The sequence below is a fragment of the Marmota marmota genome, unplaced genomic scaffold (genome assembly GCF_001458135.2).
Source record: "Marmota marmota marmota unplaced genomic scaffold, marMar, whole genome shotgun sequence".
Lineage (NCBI taxonomy): Eukaryota > Metazoa > Chordata > Mammalia > Rodentia > Sciuridae > Marmota > Marmota marmota.
In genome coordinates this window covers 34,144,527-34,164,902 of record NW_026000082.1, presented here as the reverse complement: position 1 = coordinate 34,164,902, position 20,376 = coordinate 34,144,527, and the positions used below count along the sequence as shown (strand labels likewise).

At 37.3% G+C, this 20,376-nt stretch overlaps 1 protein-coding gene across 1 annotated transcript in view; it reads left to right on the top strand.

Annotated features, from left to right (window-relative positions):
- The window catches only part of Stx12 (syntaxin 12), a 35,575-nt gene that overhangs the window by 2,006 nt on the left and 13,193 nt on the right, over positions 1-20,376 (top strand). The window contains exons 2-4 of the mRNA XM_015485423.2: positions 10,585-10,654; positions 13,337-13,436; positions 18,249-18,386. Coding sequence (XP_015340909.1) covers positions 10,585-10,654; positions 13,337-13,436; positions 18,249-18,386 — 308 coding nt within the window. The remainder of the gene's footprint in view (positions 1-10,584; positions 10,655-13,336; positions 13,437-18,248; positions 18,387-20,376) is intronic.

Here is a 20,376-nt window from a genome sequence, read left to right as displayed (position 1 = left end):
TATATATATATATATATATATATATATATATATATATATCTTCCACTGAGCTACATCTTCAGACAGGGTCTCACTAAGTTGCTCAGGCTGGCCTAAAATTTGTGACCCTCTTCCTTAAGTCTCCTGAGTAGCTGGAAGCAACAAATCTTCTCTAAGCCCCTGCTGTGTCTTGGGGATAGAGCAATGAACAAGTGATAAATTCACTGCCCTGATATCATGTGTGTAGATATATGTATACACACACATATATACTCTTACACATATAAATTGTATCAAGTAATAGTAAGTGCTATGAAGAAAAATAAAGCAGGGTAGAATAGAGAATGAAGGGAGAGGAAGGATGGGTATGCTATTTTAGGTAAGTTGGTCAAGGAAGGTCTCCCTCAAGAGATGGTACATTACTTAGTAGATATCCCAATGAAATGAGGAAAGGAGCTTTGTGAGTAGTAGGGAAAGGCGTTCCAGGTGGACGACAAGGGTAAAGGCTTCAGTATGTTCAAAGAATAGCAAGGAAGCTAGTATGGCTGGACTACAGATAGAGAGGAGAGTGAAATAGGAAATTGGCCAGAGAGGTAGCCAGAGATCAGATCATAGGGTCTTGAAGCTTAAAACTTATATTCAATTGATTTGAATTAATGAGGTTTTTCTACTATTTCAGAACTCTTCTTGCCTCTTTTCCCTTGTACTATGTGGTACCTATCATATCCCAAGTACCCTAGGGATACTTTCGACTCAAAGTCGAAATTCTTCCCTTGGGATTATTTGGTGAGGGACTGGGAATTTAAATTAATTGGATGACATTGGGTATGCCCAGAAAGGCTGGTGCCTATGTTTCAAACCTCCCAGACATGGCCAGCATAATTCATGAAAAATGTAAGTATGCAGACACATACCCATCAGCCCTGCAAGGACCTGTACCCATTGAAAATTTGAGAGAATAGCTGTTTTTTCCAAACTGTTCAACCATACTTGTGTGGGTTTGGAATTGTTGAGCGCATTGTCCTGACATAGGGCAGCCTACTGCGTGGGTTGTTACAGGTACAGCTAAGGTTGGCTGCCTGGTACAAACAGTTGTTATCAGTATGTGTGGGGTACAGAGGAAGAATACTTGACTGCTAATTGTGGAATGAAGGGCAGGTGTTGCTGAGGCAGATATGAGGGGGGAAAAAACCCCAGTAGCCTCAAATAAATTAGAAATCAGACAGCATTTCTAATTTATTGTTCTATTTTGTTTACTGATAAATAGTTGAACTTTTAAATGTTCATGAAATTCTGTAGGTTCTTTCAAAGTTATTTTCATATTATTTCTCCCTTTTTATTTCATGGCCTTCTTAAGTCTTCATATTGTCAATATTTGTACTCCAGAAGCATATTTGGTGTGTCTGATTGTAGTCTCAGCCCGTTCTGATTCATTCTGGTGATGCTATTATCAGCATGTCTAAAATCTTCTCTTCATGGTACTCCTCACTTCCTCAAGAACCTTGGTGGCTCTCTGTTATCTACTTCTTAGATCTTGACATTCCATCTTGTTTTCATTCTCTGTGGTCTCAACCCAAATCAGCCATATTTTCTACTCCTCTTCACTCTATGCTACAAGCAGTCTATTTTTCTTAACATCCTGAATTTTTTAAAAAATATATTTTTAGTTGTAGTTGGTCACAGTGTCTTTATTTTATTCATTTATTTATTTTATGTAGTGCTGAGGATTGAACCCAGCTCCACGCTCGCTCTAGGCGAGCACTCTACTCTGAGCCACAGCCCCTGAATTTTTTTTCTCCAAGTTTTTGCTCATTTCATTCCTCCTTTCTTTAATATCTTTGTTCTCCCTGTGTTGCTGACCATTTAATGATATAAATCCTTTGAGTTGTACTTAAATCCTGCTCCTTATAACTAAGCCTCCCTTTGCTTTTCAAAGATAAAGTGAGGTCAGAAAGATCATCGGCATATCTGTAAATGAGCCCCTCTTTCTTTATACTGTTAATTTTTTTAAAGTATTTATTTTTTAGTTGTAGTTGGACACAATGCCTTTATTTTATTTACTTATTTGTATAGGGCTGGGGTTATAGCTCAGTGGGAGAGCACTTGCCTCGCACATATGAGGCCCTGGGTTCGATCCTCAGCACCACATAAAATAAAGATTAAAAAAACAAAAAACAAAAAACAGTGCCACCATGTAGTAAGTGCTTAAGAAATGTTAACTACCAATTTAGGTTGTTTTTTTTTTCTGTGAATCTGCAAGCAATTTTCTTTTATAGTTTAGCATTTACTTATATTCTGTCTTCTTCATTTTTTTAACATTTATTTTTTAGTTGTAGGTGAACACAATTCATTTATTTTATTTTTATGTAGTATTGAGGATTGAACCCAGTGCCTCACGCATGCTAGGCAAGCGCTCTACCACTGAGCCACAACCCCAGCCCTGTCTTCTTCAATTTTTGACCTTGTTTCTGCAACTGGAGCAATCACTATTAGTTTTGTGAGTTAGATCATGCATTATACATTTCTCTTTAGCTCTAGTGCCTGACACAGCAGTGGATCAGTAGTTTGTGTTCAGTGTGTACTTAATTGATTTTATCATTGCTGAGTACATTTTTTTTGGTCTTGAGTTTGATAAAAATAGCTATCCTTGATTGAGCTTTTATATGCCAGACATTGTTCTATACTTAGCCTCATATTATCTCATTTCATCCTCACAACAACCATGTGAAGGTTCTCTTGTTATTCCCATTTCTTAGGTGAGGAAGCAGACACAGAGGCAAGTTCCCTTTTGCTCAGGATCACTCAGCTAGGAAGTGGTGGAACCAGGAATCAAACATAGGCAGTCTTTTTTTTTTTTTTTTTTTAATATTTATTTATTTTTTTAGTTATCGGCAGACACAACATCTTTGTTGGTATGTGGTGTTGAGGCTCGAACCCGGGCCGCACGCATGCCAGACGAGCGCGCTACCGCTTGAGCCACATCCCCAGGCCCCATAGGCAGTCTTAATTTGGAGCCTGTGCTCTTAACCACTGCACATTCTGTCACTGGTATGTGAAATGGAAGATTATATCTTTGATATTTTCAACTTAGTTTAGAGCTTTACTATTGTAGTCCAGTGGTTCTTTTTCAGAAGTTAGGTAATTTTTATTGTGGCTATATAGAAATAGAATGTAAGCCTAATTTTCAGAGTAAAACACTGAGATGCCTTCATTGTCATAATCACCCAATAGGCTATTGGCTATCATTTTCTCATTTGGTATAAGTAATATTTTGTTTTTTGTTTTAGTGTAAGTAATGTATTTTTTTTCCCCATTGATCCCCCAACCCCCCAGTTTTAGGGATTGAATCCAAAGGCACTTTTTTTACTTTTTTGAGACAGGGTCTTTCTAAGTTGTCTAGGGTGGTCTCAAAATTGTGATCCTCCTGCCTCAGCCTCCTGGGTAGCTAAGATTACATTTGTGTACCACCAAACCCAGCTGAGGTTGTTGTTTTTTTTTTTTTTTGTTCCTTTGTTTTTAAATGTTTTTTAATTGTAAATGGACACAGTACCTTTATTTTATTTTTATGTGGTGCTAAAAATTGAACCCAATGCCCTCCACATGCGAGGTGAGCACTCTACCACTGAGCTACAATCCCAGCCCTGTTTGTCTGTTTTTAATATACTATACAGCATTAGATTTTATTGAATGAAGAGAAATTTTGTAATGGTAGTTGCTTTCAATATGAGTAGACTTTGATTTGGATTAAGGTTCATTTGGAGATTCAGATTCTGCTGATATCTGCTAAAAAGCACATAAGGAGGGCTGGGGATGTGGCTCAAGCGGTAGCGCGCTCGCTTGGCATGCGTGCGGCCCGGGTTCGATCCTCAGCACCATATACAAAGATGTTGTGTCCGCCGAGAACTAAAAAATAAATATTAAAAAAAAAAAAAGCACATAAGGAGTATTCAATTTAGATTAGTGTTGACATTAGCTGTAATGTACAATAAATTGATTTGCATTATCCTCTTGAATGTTTTATTGAGGACATAACTTTAAAAGTGAGAGGTCAGTGATAGGAGAAATTGAGGCCTAGTTTTAAAAATAACAAAACTGCTTACATAAAACTAAAGGACTTGGCTTTACATTTGGCCTAGTCATCTGGTTTTCTAGGATTATGTTGCAGTTCATTGGAGATACCCAATTTCATCCAACATGTTATAATATGTTGATCTATAATAAATCATTGACTAAAATGCTCGGAAAAGGAATTTTCTCATTAATAGGGTTGTCCAGAAAAATCTTTTAGATTGAACTCATTTTGATAAAAAATATTTCCAAAAAAGGCCAGGCACCGTGGTATACACCTGTAATCCCAGTGACTCAGGAGACTGAGACATAAGGATCACAAGTTCAAGGCCAGCCTTAGCCACTTAAGTAGGCCCTTAGCAACTTTGTAAGCCCCCGTCTCAAAATAAAAAATAAAAAGGCTGGAGATGTATCTCAGTGTTAGAACACTCCTGCTTTCAATCTCCAGTCACTTGCCCTTACTCCCCAAAATAATTCCAAAATGTATCGTGTGTGTGTGTGTGTGTGTGTGTGTGTGTGTGGTGCTGGGGATTGTGAAACTCAGGGCCTTGTGCATGCACAAGGCCACGTGAGGCAAGCACTCTACCAACTGAGCTATATCCCCAGCCCTTGCTTTATTTTTTAATGTTTTAAGTACAACTGAGTAAGAATTTATTTGTAAACATTTTATTCTTTTTGTGCTTTAAGTTTATTGAAGGATGTAGATCTTAGTTGTAATATCTATGGATCAAGGAGTCACTTTTTTAAAAAATCCCTGATTGGTAGTGGTTACTGAGGGTAGCATACAAAACATTTTTCTCTGGATTCCTATAAACTAAGACACCGTTGTCCTTGTGATTTGAGTTTTAGGGTATCTAGTACTGCGTCTTGCTGGAAACTTTTTGGAAAATATTTGAAAATATTCAGGAAAGTAGAAATAGTTAATGAAGGCTTAGATTAATTCTGGTGCTTAGCTAGCAGATGATCCCTATAAAGTCTCCAAATGTACTTCCCCGAACCCCACCTTACAAAATCAGGTCTTCTCAACAAACGTAATCAGAAAAGTCTAGATGAAAAATGTTCTCTGTTAATACACAGAAAACAGCTGATTATTTCCCCATATTATATAAAATTCCCATAGCTCTCTAGGGTATTTAATATTTTGATAGATGATTAATATACCTTTAGGGTTTCAAAGGAGTGCTCTACTTTTTTTTTAACTTTATTTTATTTATTTATTTTTATGTGGTGCTCAGGATCGGACCCAGTGCCTCACACATGCTAGGCAAACGCTCTACTGCTGAGCCATAACCCCAGCCCCAGGAGTGCTCTACTTTTTAAAGATAATTAATAAGGAGAGAACTCTTGTCTTCACTATTTTTGTTGGATCCACCTTTTTGTTTCACCATGTATTCCACCATTTTCTGGAGGGTCGGGGTATGTGTATATAAAGATGAGTAGAATGCAGTCCCTCCTCTGAAGTAGATCTAGTCCCACTTCTGCCTTGCATTTGCAAAGTTAAGAAAACCACAGTTGGATATTCAAAGCCAAGCTTTTGGAGGGTAAAAAAATTTAGTCGCATAACTCCCCCCTCCCCTTTTTAGTATTGAGGATTGAATCTAGGACCTCATACATGCTAGGGAAGCACCCTGCCTCTGGGCTACATCCTTAGCCCAAGCTATTTCCTTATTATAGAATTTAGAATTGAATAGTGTGGGACTATTTAGAGATCACTTAGTCCTCACATAATTGTAAAGATTTCATGAGAGAAAATACCCCTCCCCACAGATACTAAGTATTTAATAAATGTGAGTTAAATCTGAATATAATCTACAACTGATGAAAAAGAGACCCAGCAAAATGAAATGACTTCCCTGGTGCTGTACATTTAGTTAATGTTCAAGTCTGGCTTAGATTTCAGATCTTTTTATTCCTAATATACCTTAATTCACATCTTCTGCCTTGGAGAGATTGCTAAAATGTCAAAGTGGGGAGGCTAACTCAATTACTTAGTAATTATTTACATTGTACTGGGTGCCTGTCACTCTGCTGGACTCTGATGAGTACAGAGGAATATTCCCATTAGGTGGGAGGGAGTTGGGAAAGGCAACAGGTAAGAGCAAGGACGTCCTGTTTTATTTACATTGTACAAGTGCCTGTCACTCTGCTGGACTCAGGTGAGTACAGAGGAATATTGCCATTAGGTAGGAGGGAGTTGGGAAAGGCAACAGGTAAGAGTAAGGACGCCCTGTCTGATGTTGAGCAGAGAGCTATTAAGTTAGGGTGGTATAAGATAAGAAGGGTGGGGTGAAATGGAACACTGGGAAGTCCAAGCCTGCCTTGTGTGACTACATTCTGTTTCCTTTAAGAGTCAGCCCTTTGAAAGAACATAGTATGACACAAAGAATGTAGCCAGTGGAATTAGCCTTGAGTTTGAATTCTGGTTTTATGACACTGCTCAAAACCTATCAGTTGCTTGCCATTTAATTAAAATTTCAAGTCCTTATAATTGTTAACAAAGTCCTATAAAATCTGACTCCCCACTTTCTCTTTGAGCACTTCTTTTCTCTCTCTTTCTCATTCTGCTCTAGCCACCCTGGCTCTCTAGCTATTCCTGTACCATGCTCTCTTGCATTGGGAACTTTGTACTGATTACTCTGTTTGTCTGAAATGCTTTTCCCCCAGATAGTTGTGGCATGATCCCACATTTCCTTTAGATCTCTGCTAGGTGTTACCTTATCAGAAAGGTTTCTCTGACCACCATATATAAACTAGTACTCTTTGCCTCCCTCTGTTATTCCAGCCTTCACCTGAGTTTATATTTCTGTGTAGCACTCACCACCAGCTGATGTGTATTTATTATCTATTTTTGAGAATGTAAGCTTCTTGAAGGCAAGTGTATACAGAGTAGAGTACCTAGTATATGAACAAATGAGTTCTGTAAGTCTCATGAGCCTCATTGTGACCATCCATATGCAACACTGGGATACTGATGCTTACTTAAAGCATTGTTGGGGTCAAATAAGATAATACTTATCAAGTACCTAGCCTAGTATCTGGTACATAGTAAATGGTCAGTAAATGCTAATGCCTAATAATAAATTATTTTTGTGGCTTTCAAGTTAATAGCTTTCATGTGGTATCCTTGTTCCCATTAAACTTAGGGAAGAAGAAATCTACATGAAAGTGATGAAGAAAAATGGTTATTTATATTTCATGCTGTCTTAGCAGAATGCAGTAATTGGAATTGTGCTTACATTTTCCTGTGGAACATCTATAAGTAACTCCATTTAATAGAACAGTTATATTTTAGGGAAGTTTTGTCAAAAGGCAAATTTTTTAATCAAATGAGTTGTATGTTCCATTATGAAATTGGATTTAAAAAAAAAAATATATATATATATATATATATACATATTTTTGTACATGGGATTGAACCCAGGGGTACTTAACCACGGAGCCACACCCCCAGCCCTATTTTTTATTTTGAGACAGGGTCTCACTAAGTTGAAAGTATACTTTTGCTAGGAAAACATGGTATCAAAATAAGAAAATCATTATCTGAAGTGCTACAAACCTGTATATTCTTCACTCTGGAAATTTTTGCTTTGCAATACCCATGATGTAATGATTTTGGCTAGGGAGAAATAACTTGTACATACAACTAAGGACTGGATTATTCCATTTCTGTTCAAGAGTGTGGTCACTCAGCAAAGAATTAGAAGATTTTTGTCTAATCATTGCTTATCAGATTTATGGACTGATTAACATGTCAGTGCTATTGTAAAGGTACTGGCACTTAATAAACTTTAGGGTTTTTTTTGTTGTTGTTGCTTTGCTAATTAGGAACAAGATTATAACTATGATCCCAACATTTTGTATTTTAAAGAGCACCATTGGGGCTGGGGATGTGGCTCAAGCAGTAGGCGCTCGCCTGGCATGCGCGGGGCCCTAGGTTCGATCCTCAGCACCACTTAAAAATAAAATAAAGATCTTGTGTCCACTGAAAACTAAAAAAAAAATAAATATTAAAAAAAAAAGAGCACCATTAACATAAAGTGAATTTGGAACAATTATTCTTTTTTTTTTTTTTTCGAGATGAGAGAGAGAGAGAGAATTTTTTAATGTTTGTTTTTCAGTTTTCGGTGGACACAACATCTTTATTTTATTTTTATGTGGTGCTGAGGATCGAACCCAGTGCCCTGCGCAGGCCAGGCGAGCGTGTTACCGCTTGAGCCACATCCCCAGCCCCAAGGAACAATTATTCTTAAACTTCAAAATTCTAATAAGTGAGCATTTTTTCTTTTTGGACATGGAAGATTTGTACATACCTTATCCCTATAACCTTCAGAGATTATACAATATACATTGTTTTTCTCATTTTCTTCTTCTAAGCCTTTTATTTAGCAGTCTGGTATTGCACAAGCGAAACTTTGACATTAATCTAGAAAGGATAGGAGAAGCACCCATAAAGGAGCTTTATAGCTATTTTGTTATCTCTTGAAGTTCTGTTGAAACTTAAAGATAAATATGTTCCTGAGCAAAGAGTACTTGATTAATCTGTTTTGTTCTTCATCTACTTGTAATAAAAGACAATGAATGCTCTTAAAAAGCAGGTAGCACTCTGCTGTCATGTATCTAAAAAGGCAAAAAGGCAAGCAGGGCACAGTGAGAGGCTGAGACAGGAGGATCGAACCTTCAAAGCCAGCCTCAACAACTTAGCAAGGTTCTAAGCAACTTAGTGAGATCCTGTCTCAAAAAAAAAAAGAAAGGCTAGGGATGTGGATCAGTGGTGCAGTGCCCCTAGGTTCAATCCCCAGGACAACAACAACAACAAAAAACAGGCAAGTGCTACTACCCACCCTGTAGTCCCAGCTTCTATGGAGGCTGAGGCAGAAGGATTATGAGTGAGTTCAGCATGGGCAACTTAGTGACACCCTATCTCAGATTAAAAAAAAAAAAAAAAGCACTGGTGGGTGTATGTGGGGGGTACTGAAGATATAACTCATGGTACAGCACTTGCCTACCATGCAAGGCCGTGGTTCAATCCCCAGTAATAAAAAAATTTTAAAAAAGCTAATCATACAACTAACATCCTTTCTGAATAAATAAATTTCTGCCACCATCCTCAGCAGTCAGACAAAGAAAATGGAAAGCAAGACACACAAGAAATCATGGACTGTATTCCTGTTGCAGAGATCAGGGGTGGTCACATTCCTAGGCAGACTGGAATTAAGAGTATTCCTTCTTATTTATAAATGGTCAGTTCCCTGGACCTCTACTTTCCTGGTCTAGGATAAGGGGTTAGATGTCCAGGATTCAAACATGACCATTCTAAATCTTAGCAGTACATCTAGGAAAAAGTAAAAAGGATTGAACAAAAGCGTATGATTGACCATGTCATGGCATAGATAGTATAGTTGAAAGAATACTCCATATGCCTATGGTTGAAGTTTTGCCCTGCAACTGATTATGTATGCTTATATAAAATACTTAATCCCTCTAAATATATTTTCCTGTCCACAAAATGAAAGTATACCTACTTCAGTCTATCTGTGAAAATTAATCAGATAATGCATACAAACACATTGAAGTGCTCAATCATTAGTAACCTATTAATAATAATAAATGTGTACACCATCTTTCCAAAATGTTGGCTATAGAAAAATTTATATATATTAGTGGCTTTAATTTTTTCCCCCTCTACTGGGAGTTGAACCCAGGGCCACATAAATGTTAGGCAAGTGTTGTTCTACCACTGAGCTCTAATCATCCTACCCTCCCACCCTTTACTCCCCTCCTTAATTTTAATATAGGGGTTAGCTGGGCTGGGGATGTGGCTCAAGTGGTAGCGCGCTTGCCTGGCATGCATGCGGCCCGGGTTCGATCCTCAGCACCACATACAAAACAAAGATGTTGTGTCCGCCGAAAACTAAAAAACAAATAAATAAATATTAAAAAAAGAAACCCATAGAACTGACAGTGGGCAGTTGTCTTGTTTAAAATAAAAAAATATAGGGGTTAACTAAATTGCTCAGGCTGGGCTTGAATTTGTGGTTGCTCTGCCCCAGCCTCTGGAGTAACTGAGATTATAGGTATGCACCACTGTACCTGGTTGGATTTAATGTTTTATTGTTGGGGATTGATATTTGGTTATTAAGACCCTTCCAAAGATTTTGTGTGGGGGTTTTGTTGTTGTTTGTTTGCCTAGTACTAGGGATGCAAAGCAGGGGCTTTGGGTATGTTTAGCACCTGCTCTATCACTGAGCTTCCTCATCACTCCTAAAGGTAATTAAATTTTTAATCAATGTCATGGGAGATCTGGAAAAATTACTTATTTCTTTGAGGATGATAAATAAAGCCACCACATACTGCTTAGTGACATATTTACTCCATAGGTAAAAGGTAATTGGTTTTTGGAGGAATGTATATGGTAAGATTTTGATCATAACATGATTTCTTATCCAGGATGTGGATAGACCAGTGATCTGAGAAGTAGGGTGCTCATGATGAATGTATTTTTCTTTTAAGTAAATCTTTTTCCCTCCCTTTCCCCAGCTGCTCAGATAAAGAATTTGATGAGCCAACTAGGAACTAAGCAGGACTCAAGCAAGCTACAGGAAAATCTGTGAGTAGCTTCCTAACAAGGTTGCGATTTGTGAGGGCACTTTGAAGACATTAGTGTCCTTGCTGCGTGGCAGCTTAGGTTTCAGGTCTGTGAAGTCAGAATGAGATCAGGAGGTAATAGCTGGATTTAGAAAGGGGCAACAAAGTATATTAATGAATCCAGATTTCCACTGCTTCTCAAAGGCCTTGAACTACTTACTTTCTTCCTTTGGTCAGTATAATAGGACAATTTAGGCACATAGAGAAGGGAACTCCTATCTCTCTCTTAAACTGTATTCTGCTCACAACTCTGCCTAATGAGCCACTTTGTTGGCATAGTACTCCTAATCTTCTAGTCTAGATGGATTTTCAACTATATATGATATTAGAAAAATTTATTCAGAATGACCCAAAGGGAGCTTGAAGGAGAGAATAGTGGAACTTCTGATCTTCTTCTTTTTTTTAATCATATTCTTTTTGACCCCATTCCAGCTTTTATTTATTTATTTTTAAAATATTTTTTATTTTTATTTTATTTATTTATATTTTTTTTAGAGAGAGAGGAGAGAAAGAATTTTTTTTTTTTTAAATCAACATTTATTTTTCAGTTTTCAGCGGACACAACATCTTTGTTTGTATGTGGTGCTGAGGAGCGAACCCGGGTCCCACGCATGCCAGGCGAGCACGCTACCGCTTGAGCCACATCCCCAGCCCCAAGAATTTTTTTTTAATATTTATTTTTTAGTTTTCGGCAGACACAACATCTTTGTTTGTATGTGGTGCTGAGTATTGAACCCAGGCCGCATGCATGCCAGGCAAGCGCGCTACCGCTTGAGCTACAACCCCAGCCCCTAAAATATTTTTTTAATTGTGGATGGACAATATATTTATTTATTTTTATGTGGTGCTGAGGATTGAACCCAGTGCCCCACACGTGTGAGGCTGATGCTCTGCCACTGAGCTACAGCTCCAGCCCATCCATTCCTGCTTTTAGAAGTTTAGTTCTTTATCTTTAAAATATATTAAGCAGTATTCCTGTTTCCTCTCCTAAACATTCTGAAGTGAACATGACTATTATTACTGTGAGCTTTTTCCAGGGAGAGATGAAATCTCTCTATCTTAGTGCTGTCTGGGATGTTCTCACTCCTGTGTGACTCTCTTTTGTTTTTCATTCCTGTGTTTTTTTAATCCTGGAGACCCATTTGCAGTGAAAAAAACATTAATAGTAGTATGCTGTCTTAGTCCATTCAGGCTGCTATAACAAAACACTATAAACCAGTTAGTTTATAAACAACAGAAATTTATTTCTCATAGTTCTGGAGACTGGGAAGTTCAAGATCCAGACGTGGCAGATACAGTGTCTGGGGAGGAACTGCCTTTTCAGGTGATGCCTTCTCACTTGTGTTTTCACTTAGTGAAAGAGGCAAAGCAGTTCTCTAGGGCCTCTTTTTTAAGGGACTAACCATTCATGACCAAGCCACTCTCATGATCTAATCACCTCCCAGTACGATTTCCTAATATTATCACCTTGTGGGGTTAGGATTTCAACATATGAGTTTGGGGGGCGCATACATTCAGGCCATAGCGTGTGGTTTCTCTGTCCTCCCTAAAACCTTTGCAGAAATGACCAGATAGTAGAGGAAACCATAAATCAAAGGAACTTTTTTTTTATTTATCCACTACTTTCTAATCTCACTTAATATATTATATATTTTTGCCTCTTTAATGTCCTTTCTTCCTACTCCTTTTATTTTGGGGGGGGGGTTGTTTTTTGAGACAGGGTTCACTATGTTGCCCAGGCTGGCCTAGAACTCCCAGGCTTGTGATCCTAGTGCCTCAGCCTTTTGAGTAGCTGGGACTACAGGCATGTGCCACCACGCCCACCACCCAGCTTCCCCCAACCCCCACCTTCTTTTATTGGTGCATTATAGTTGTACATAATGGTGGGATTTGTTTTTACATATCATGCACACAATATAATAATATAATTTGGCCAGTATCCTTCCCCCAGCTTCATATATACCACTGGGTTATGCTCCTAACCCCTTACTTATATATTTTTAAATAGTATAGGGCTTCTTTGTTTTGAAGGGAGAAATAAAGTCAAGCATAAAGAGCAAGAAGGCATCCAAAGATAAATCTGAGAAAGAATCAGCCTTTAAGCAAGAATGAGGGAATAGATCTTTGAAGGTTGTTCCCTAGGGTAGGTGCGAAGCTATGCTTTTAATGCATATTTCATTCAACCACCTATGCCTAGACTCTAGTCGGTGGACTGTGACAGATACTGACCATGCAGAACTCCTGGGTAATTCAATATGAGAATTTTATGAGGAAGTTCAGGGTGTTAAAACCATGAGATTTAGGTGTGGGCAGTAATTGCTCTTTCTCTTGTTTCTGTCAGAATTGCTGATGTGTTTTTCTCCCCAAAGAGTTAAAATTCCTGATTGTGCTTCCTTCAGCAGGTGTCTTGAGGCAGGTTCTTTTTGCTTAATGTGACTGCTTCAATAATGTGAAGATGTCTTGAAGTGGGTTTGCCTGGGTAATAGTAATGACATTTTTTTGTGAATATGGGCGTTGAGGTGCCCTTTTTCTTCAAACAGTCCTTCATTCCCTGCATTGTGAGACATTCTGAGAACAAAGTAATACTCAGTATGATAGCTCTCAAGAAGAGTCAGCATCTTGAAATATATCTTTTTTCTCTTAGGCAGCAGTTGCAGCACTCCACAAATCAGCTTGCCAAGGAAACAAATGAATTGCTGAAGGAATTAGGGTCCTTACCCCTTCCCTTATCTACGTCAGAACAGGTTGGTATTTCTGTTTTGCTTTATTACTAAGAAAGCACTTTGTTTTAGTAGAAAGGCAGTATGGTGGAACAAAAATTGGTCTTTGGTGCTAGATAGACTTTCTCTGAACCTTAGTTTCCTTATATGTAAAGTGGGGTATGTGACTATTGTGGCATTAGAGAGAAAGAACGCACCAGATGTAGCAAAGTGCTTGACATTCAGTAGGTATTCAATATGGGGTAGTGCTATTTATTATTAATATGTTAATAAAATGGATTTTGCTGAATTAGAATTTCAGTGTTTGCGTCTCTTTAGGATTTGGCTAGCAGCCACATGTTGGCAGGCTTAGACCTAGTTTGTTTGGGATCCACTATCTGCAAATTTCCATTGAACATCTTTCTTTCATATTTTGTGTCCCATCAAGGGTTATTCATAGGTCTCAGGTTAAGGAAATATCAGGGAAGATTTTTTTTCCTAAGTAATTTTACTCAAAGGACATTTAAATTCTTTAAATGAACACACTTTTTACTTGGATTCATTGTTCCCTAAATGTCTTCTTTCATTCTGGAAGCCAGATGTGTCCCCTCCTTCATCATGGTTTAACTCTTTTATCTCTTATTCATGGTCTACCTTAAGGGAAAAACTTCTCCATCTGCCTTAGCCTATTGTGATTCTATTTTGTTTTAGCTTCTATTCCACTCATGGGGCACTTGACTTATATGACTTTTTATTATTGAACTTTTAAAATTATGATATCCTATCTCAGATAGCTCTGAAGACAAAGCCTTCAACTTCCCTATCCTGGGTTGTTTTTAAATTTGTGGCTTGCTGGGCTATGGTCCACACCTGTAATCCTAGCAACTCAGGGGGTTAAGGCAGGAGGATCACAAGTTCAAAGCCAGCCTAGGAAACTTATTGATATCCTGTCCCAAAATAAAAGAGGCTGGGAATGTAGCTCAGTTGTAGAGTGCTCCTGGGTTCAATCCCCAGTACTGAAAGATAACAACAAATAAAACGGTGACTTGTGGGTCTGGGGATATAGCTCAGATGGTAGAGTGCTTGCCTCTCATGTACAAGGCCCTGGGTTCAATCCCTGGCACCACACACACAAAAAAGAACTGTGACTTTCAAAAACCAAACTAGAGTAGAAATATCAGAGTTTTTACTGTGTAATAAGGGTAAATATCATTATATAAAACTTTAGTTTGATACATATATGTGTGAACAGTACTGGGTCATGAGGTCAAATTCATACTGTGGGTTTCCAAAAACTTGAAAAGCACCAGTTTAACCTGGCAAGCTGTTTAATGTAGCAATGTTCAGTCCAGAGTTTTGGAGCTCTTTGCACAAAAGAGGATCCAAGACTAGAAGCTTTGTCTTCCTGCTACAAAATACTTTTGATAAACAGTAAGATTATCCATATATGAGTTGTTTTAGTTGTTACTCGTGTTGATGTTTCTGTTATGGGACAGTGCCCCCTTACCATCCAAAATATCTCCAGCTTGTTCCCAAATTATCTGTTTCTTCCTCCCAGCTATGCACTTAGGGAATATACATTTGTAGATAGCTTTCAAAGCAATAATAAAGGAGTCTAAGGATTTGATATAGACAGAGTATTGCATGTACTTAAGGTTTAAATAGTAAAGTCTAAGCAAAATATAAATAGAAAGCTAAATCTGCTACCCCCAGAATCATCTAATGTATTCAAAAACCAAACAGAAGTTATTTTTGGATAATGCATGCTATTGTTTACTTCCATTAGCTTGGATCATTAAGAACATGAAATAGATCTACAAACATATTCTCTTTGATGAAATATAACTCCTTGATTCCCTTTCTCCTATTGTGATGATTACCTTTTTGTCTTTCTACTCTTGCCTTATTTAATCTTAGCCCTATTGCCCATCTTTTCACTGCCACCCTAGGCATAAAACATACATTCTATTTTCAGTTTCCCCATACATTCTATAGGTATGGGGATAACTACATACTGTTATCAGTGGTCTTCTAGTTGCCAACTGGACAAATCCAGTGGCCTCTTTTGAGTTTTTATTCACTTTTCCTCTCTTGTTTTCTTTGGTCCACTAGTGTTGTTTTGTTTTGTCACTGAACTTTCTTTTTTTCCACGATTCTCTTTCATTCTTTCCCCCAACTCTGGTTGACTTTCAGTCTCCTTCCTTGATAATATATCGTCCTAGAAGTAGGCATGCCCCAAGGCTCTGCCATTGACCCTCTAGTTTTTCACTCAATACTTTCTCCCTCAGGAGTCTTATTTATGTTTATGACCACCCTGTCACCTTTAGGATCAACCACTTCCAAATATTTTTCCAACCCTAGCCCTTTAGCCTTCCATACTTGGCCCATATTGCCAGTTCTGTTCTCATATCTCCTCTTGAAATATACTACCTGCATAAAAAATTTAATGGGGTATTGGGCTGGGGTTGTAGCTCAGTGGAGAAGTGCTTGCCTGGCATGTGTGAGTCACTGAGTTCAATCCTCAGCACCACATATAAATAAATAAAATAAAGGTATCGTGCCCATCTGCAACTAAAAATATATACATTTTTTAAATTTAATGTGGTATATTATATGGAATTCCTCATTCAGACTCCTCAAATAGGGCTGGGTTGTGGCTCAGTGGTAGAGTGTTTGTCTAGCTTGTGTGAGGCACTGGGTTCAATTCTCAGTACCACATAAAAATAAATGAATAAAATAAAGGTCCATCAACAACTAAAAAATATATATATATAAAAAAAACTTAAATAAGTTGAGTTTGTGCCTTTTAACCTAATATTCCCACTCATACAGATTTGTCCTAAGGAAAAATATTCTGAAGGGAAATAAGTATAAGTACTCACAAGCTAAATATAAATATTAGCTGTTACAGTGGGGCTCACTTGAGCTTTATTTTTAATAGTTAAAAACGAGAACAATCTAGAAGGAATGTTTACATAAAATTTACTAGATTAGCTTGATGGGATATCTGAAACAAAGATTATCATTTTTTTTGGAAGATTATAATTGTGAATATTATGGTACCATGGAACATGTTTATGATATATTGAAAAGATAGCATTTGGGGGCTGGAGGTATAGCTTAGTGATGGAGTGCTTACTGAAAACCCACTTTTTTGGGGAATGAGCAAAGCCCCTTGGGTTCTCTCCTAGCACCAAAAAAAAAAAAAAAAGAAGAAGAAGAAAAGAAGGTAGTATTTTTGGATGGTAAGTTGGGGAGTAATTTCCCCATTATTGCTATAATGTTGTTTATGCAAAAATAAAGATCCCAGAAAGGGGAAAACAATGTTCTCACCTAAATTTGCTTTCTGTATTTGAAGTTTGGGTCATTCTTTACTTTATCTCTCTTCTTCCACCTCCAGTCACTAAGTCAGTGTTTTTTAAATTTATTTCTTTGTGAGCCAATTACCGATACTGTGTCCTCCTAAACTTAAACTACTGCAATGGTAAAAAGTCTAAAAACATTTCTTTATGACTTTCTGGGGTTCAAACCCAGGCCCTTGTGCATGCTAGACAAGTGCTCTGTTACAGAGCTATGTCCTCTGCACTGTTGCAGAATTTTTTTTTTTTACTTGTTTCTTCTTTCCATTTCACTTGGCATGTTCACAGCTGATTTTTCTAAGTTACTCCTTTGTCCCTGTCATATTCCCAGATGAAAAATCTTCATTGCTCTTTGTTCATTAGGAGTTAAGTCCCAGATTTATTAGCTTGACATTTAAAACCCACTTTTATCTTTTAGCTTCTCTTATGAATAAATCTTGGTTTTAGCCAGACCATCTCCTTAATAGATCCAGTTTTCTTCCACCAGCCTCTGCTTACACTGTTCTCTTGGTTGGATTTGTTCTACCCTGTCTTTCTGCTTATTCTGTTCACTACTTCTTTACTGTCCACATTTTCTTGAGGCCTTTCTTGACCACCTAAGTTCTTACTGATTGATTGTCCTGGGTCTGAACTTCTATAGTACAAGGTGGATATAGCCAATTTTTATGACTTTGTCACTTGTGTGTACATATTCTGTATCTCTAAATAGATGATGAGCTATTTGAGATTATTTCTGTGTGCTTAGTATGGGGCGCTTGGTATGTATTTTTTGAGATGTAGAAGTAGCAAGCCTAATAAAGATAGCCTGTAGATAAATGAAATAGTTATCAAGTTCTTAAAGGTTGTAAACCTTACTTTTATTTTTTTTAAGATAGAGAGAGAATTTTAATATTTATTTTTTAGTTTTTCGGCAGACACAGCATCTTTGTTTGTATGTGGTGCTGAGGATCGAACCCGGGCCGCACGCATGCCAGGCAAGCTCGCTACTGCTTGAGCCACATCCCCAGTCCATAAACCTTACTTTTAAAATAAAGCCTATAGATGAAAATGGTTATGATTTTCTGGGAAACTGCGAACTTAATATACATGAATATAGTTTCAACATTTTTGTAAAAATCAATCTCTATTTGGGTCCAATCTGAGTCTAAAGATAGTATTATTATTTTAGATTCTCCAGGGAACAAAAATTCTGAATTTCAAAAAATAAAAAAAAATTTAAAGATTCTGAATTGCATTTTCTTCTGATATTATAAGATAAATGATATCCAGTTCTCAGGCTTGTCAGAATGAAAGAGAAAATTCTGATTTGATCTGTATTGTATTAACTGGGAATTTGAGCTAGCAAGGAGTGAATTAATTAATTTAAAGATGATTCTATTTTGTAATAATTTTCCTTGTTGGAAATCTCCAAGAGTTATAGTTTTATCTGTAATAGGAATTAAAGCTAAATGACTCTGGGTTAATATAAAATCTCAAATTCTTTCTTTAATTTCCTTAGCGCCAGCAGAAACTTCAGAAAGAACGCCTCATGAATGACTTCTCTGCAGCCTTAAATAATTTCCAGGCTGTTCAGAGAAGGGTATCTGAAAAGGAAAAGGAGAGTATTGCCAGAGCAAGAGCTGGATCTCGTCTTTCTGTAAGTTGATTCTTAAAAGAAAATTTTCAATTTCAGGATGTTCTTTTCTAAAATTTTTTTTCCTTTCTTTTCTCCTTGACCATCAGCCTTTGTTTGTTATCACTCCAAATAATAAACATATACATCAGCTGTTATAAAAATGTCAGATTGGCCAGGTGCAGTGGCACATGCCTATAATCCCAGTGGCTCATGCCTGTAAACCCAGGGGCTCAAGAGGCTGAAGCAGGAAGATTTCCAAGTTCAAAGCCAGCCTCAGAAACTTAGTGAGGCACTAAGCAACTTGGGGATACCCTGTCTCAAAATAAAATATAAAAAAGGGCTGGGGATGTGTCTCAGTGGTTAAACGCACCCCTGGGTTTAATTCCTGGTACAAAAAAAAAAAAAGAAAGTCAGATTGGTATAGCCTAGGTAAAAAAAAAAAAAAAAAAAAAAGTGTATGCATGTTGGGAAAGACATGGAATGTGCATAAAGGTTAAGAAAAAGTAGAATTATGTATAATTTTCATTTTGTTATATTAATCTATGTTAAAAACAAAGGATAAGTCTTGTTTTCTAGAATATAGCAGGCTAGGTTGTTTGGACTATCTCATTTTGAAAAGAATTTTCAAACACTGAGATTTAAAAACTCAACTTCTCAAAAGTAGCAAATAGCCATGAAAATAAATATTAAGGTCAAAATCTAAGAGAGGTAAGCAGAGCATTGAAAATGCTTTTTGCACTGAGTACATTTACTGAAGGCAAACTTGAACTTCAGTTTTGATGTCCTCATGGCATAAAGAGGATAAAAGTCAAAGCTCAGGGTCCATGCATAGTAGAGAATATAAAAGGTGTTCTTAATATTAAACAGGACCCTAAAAGACTATAGTCTTAGGATTTGAGAAAGCCAAAATAAGCCTTCCTTCAAAAGCACTGAACTAATCAGGTGGTAGAGAGGGGTAAGAGGGAGAGAAGATCCAGACATTAAGTTCTGTCACAAAGAAATCTTCAGGCACATTTACTGCCCAAATTTATACTACCTCTATGTTCCAAAACTTCAAGCTGCAAGTGGTTCTGGACTGGTAAAATACCTATGCGCCAAGCAGAAGCAAATCCAAATCTACTTTGTGGAGACACCTTTATCCTGGCCTAGAAAGAATATCCTCAGGCTGGGGTTGTGGTTCAGTGGTATAGTGCTCACCTTGCATGCACAAGGCACTGGGTTCAATCCTCAGCGCCACATAGATTAAAATAAAGATATTGTATCCACATAAAACTAAGAGATAAATATTTTTTAAAAAAAGAATATCCTCAAATACATTTCAAGCGCTAGGTTAAAAATAACCAAGCACACAAAGAAACAAGTTATCCTATATAAGAACTACTAGAAACAACAGTAAAATGAAACATATCTGTAAAGACTATATTGGAATTATAAGACAGCCATACTTACTGTGTTGAAAGAAATAAATGAAAAACTTGAAAACATCTACAGGAATCAGAAAACTACAAAAAGTTTTGAAAAAGATTCAAAAAAAATTCTAAAATTGGAAAATATAATAAGGAAATAAAAAACTTAATAGGTAGGTGGTTTAACTAGAAAATTGGTTAGATTTTTTTTTCACAGCATGTAGCACAGGGGGTTAAGAAGCTAAATATGGAAGAAAGATTACGAGAAATGGCCAGGTGTGGTGGTGTACACCTGTAATCTAAGTGGCTCCGGAGGCTGAGGCAGAAGGATTGCAAGTTCATAACCAGCCTCATCAACTTTAGTGAGGATCTAAGCAACTTAGCGGGATAGTGGGACTCTGTCTCAAAATAAAACATAAAAGAAAAGGGCTGGGGATGTGGCTCAGTGGTTAAACACCCCTGGTTTTGTGAGTTACAGAATGAAAGCAGAGCAAATATAGAACAGAATTAATATTTGAAGAGATAATGTTCCAGAAATGATATAATGACACTAATCTTTCCTTCCTTCCTTCCTCCCTTCCTCCCTTCCCCCCAGATGTGTATAA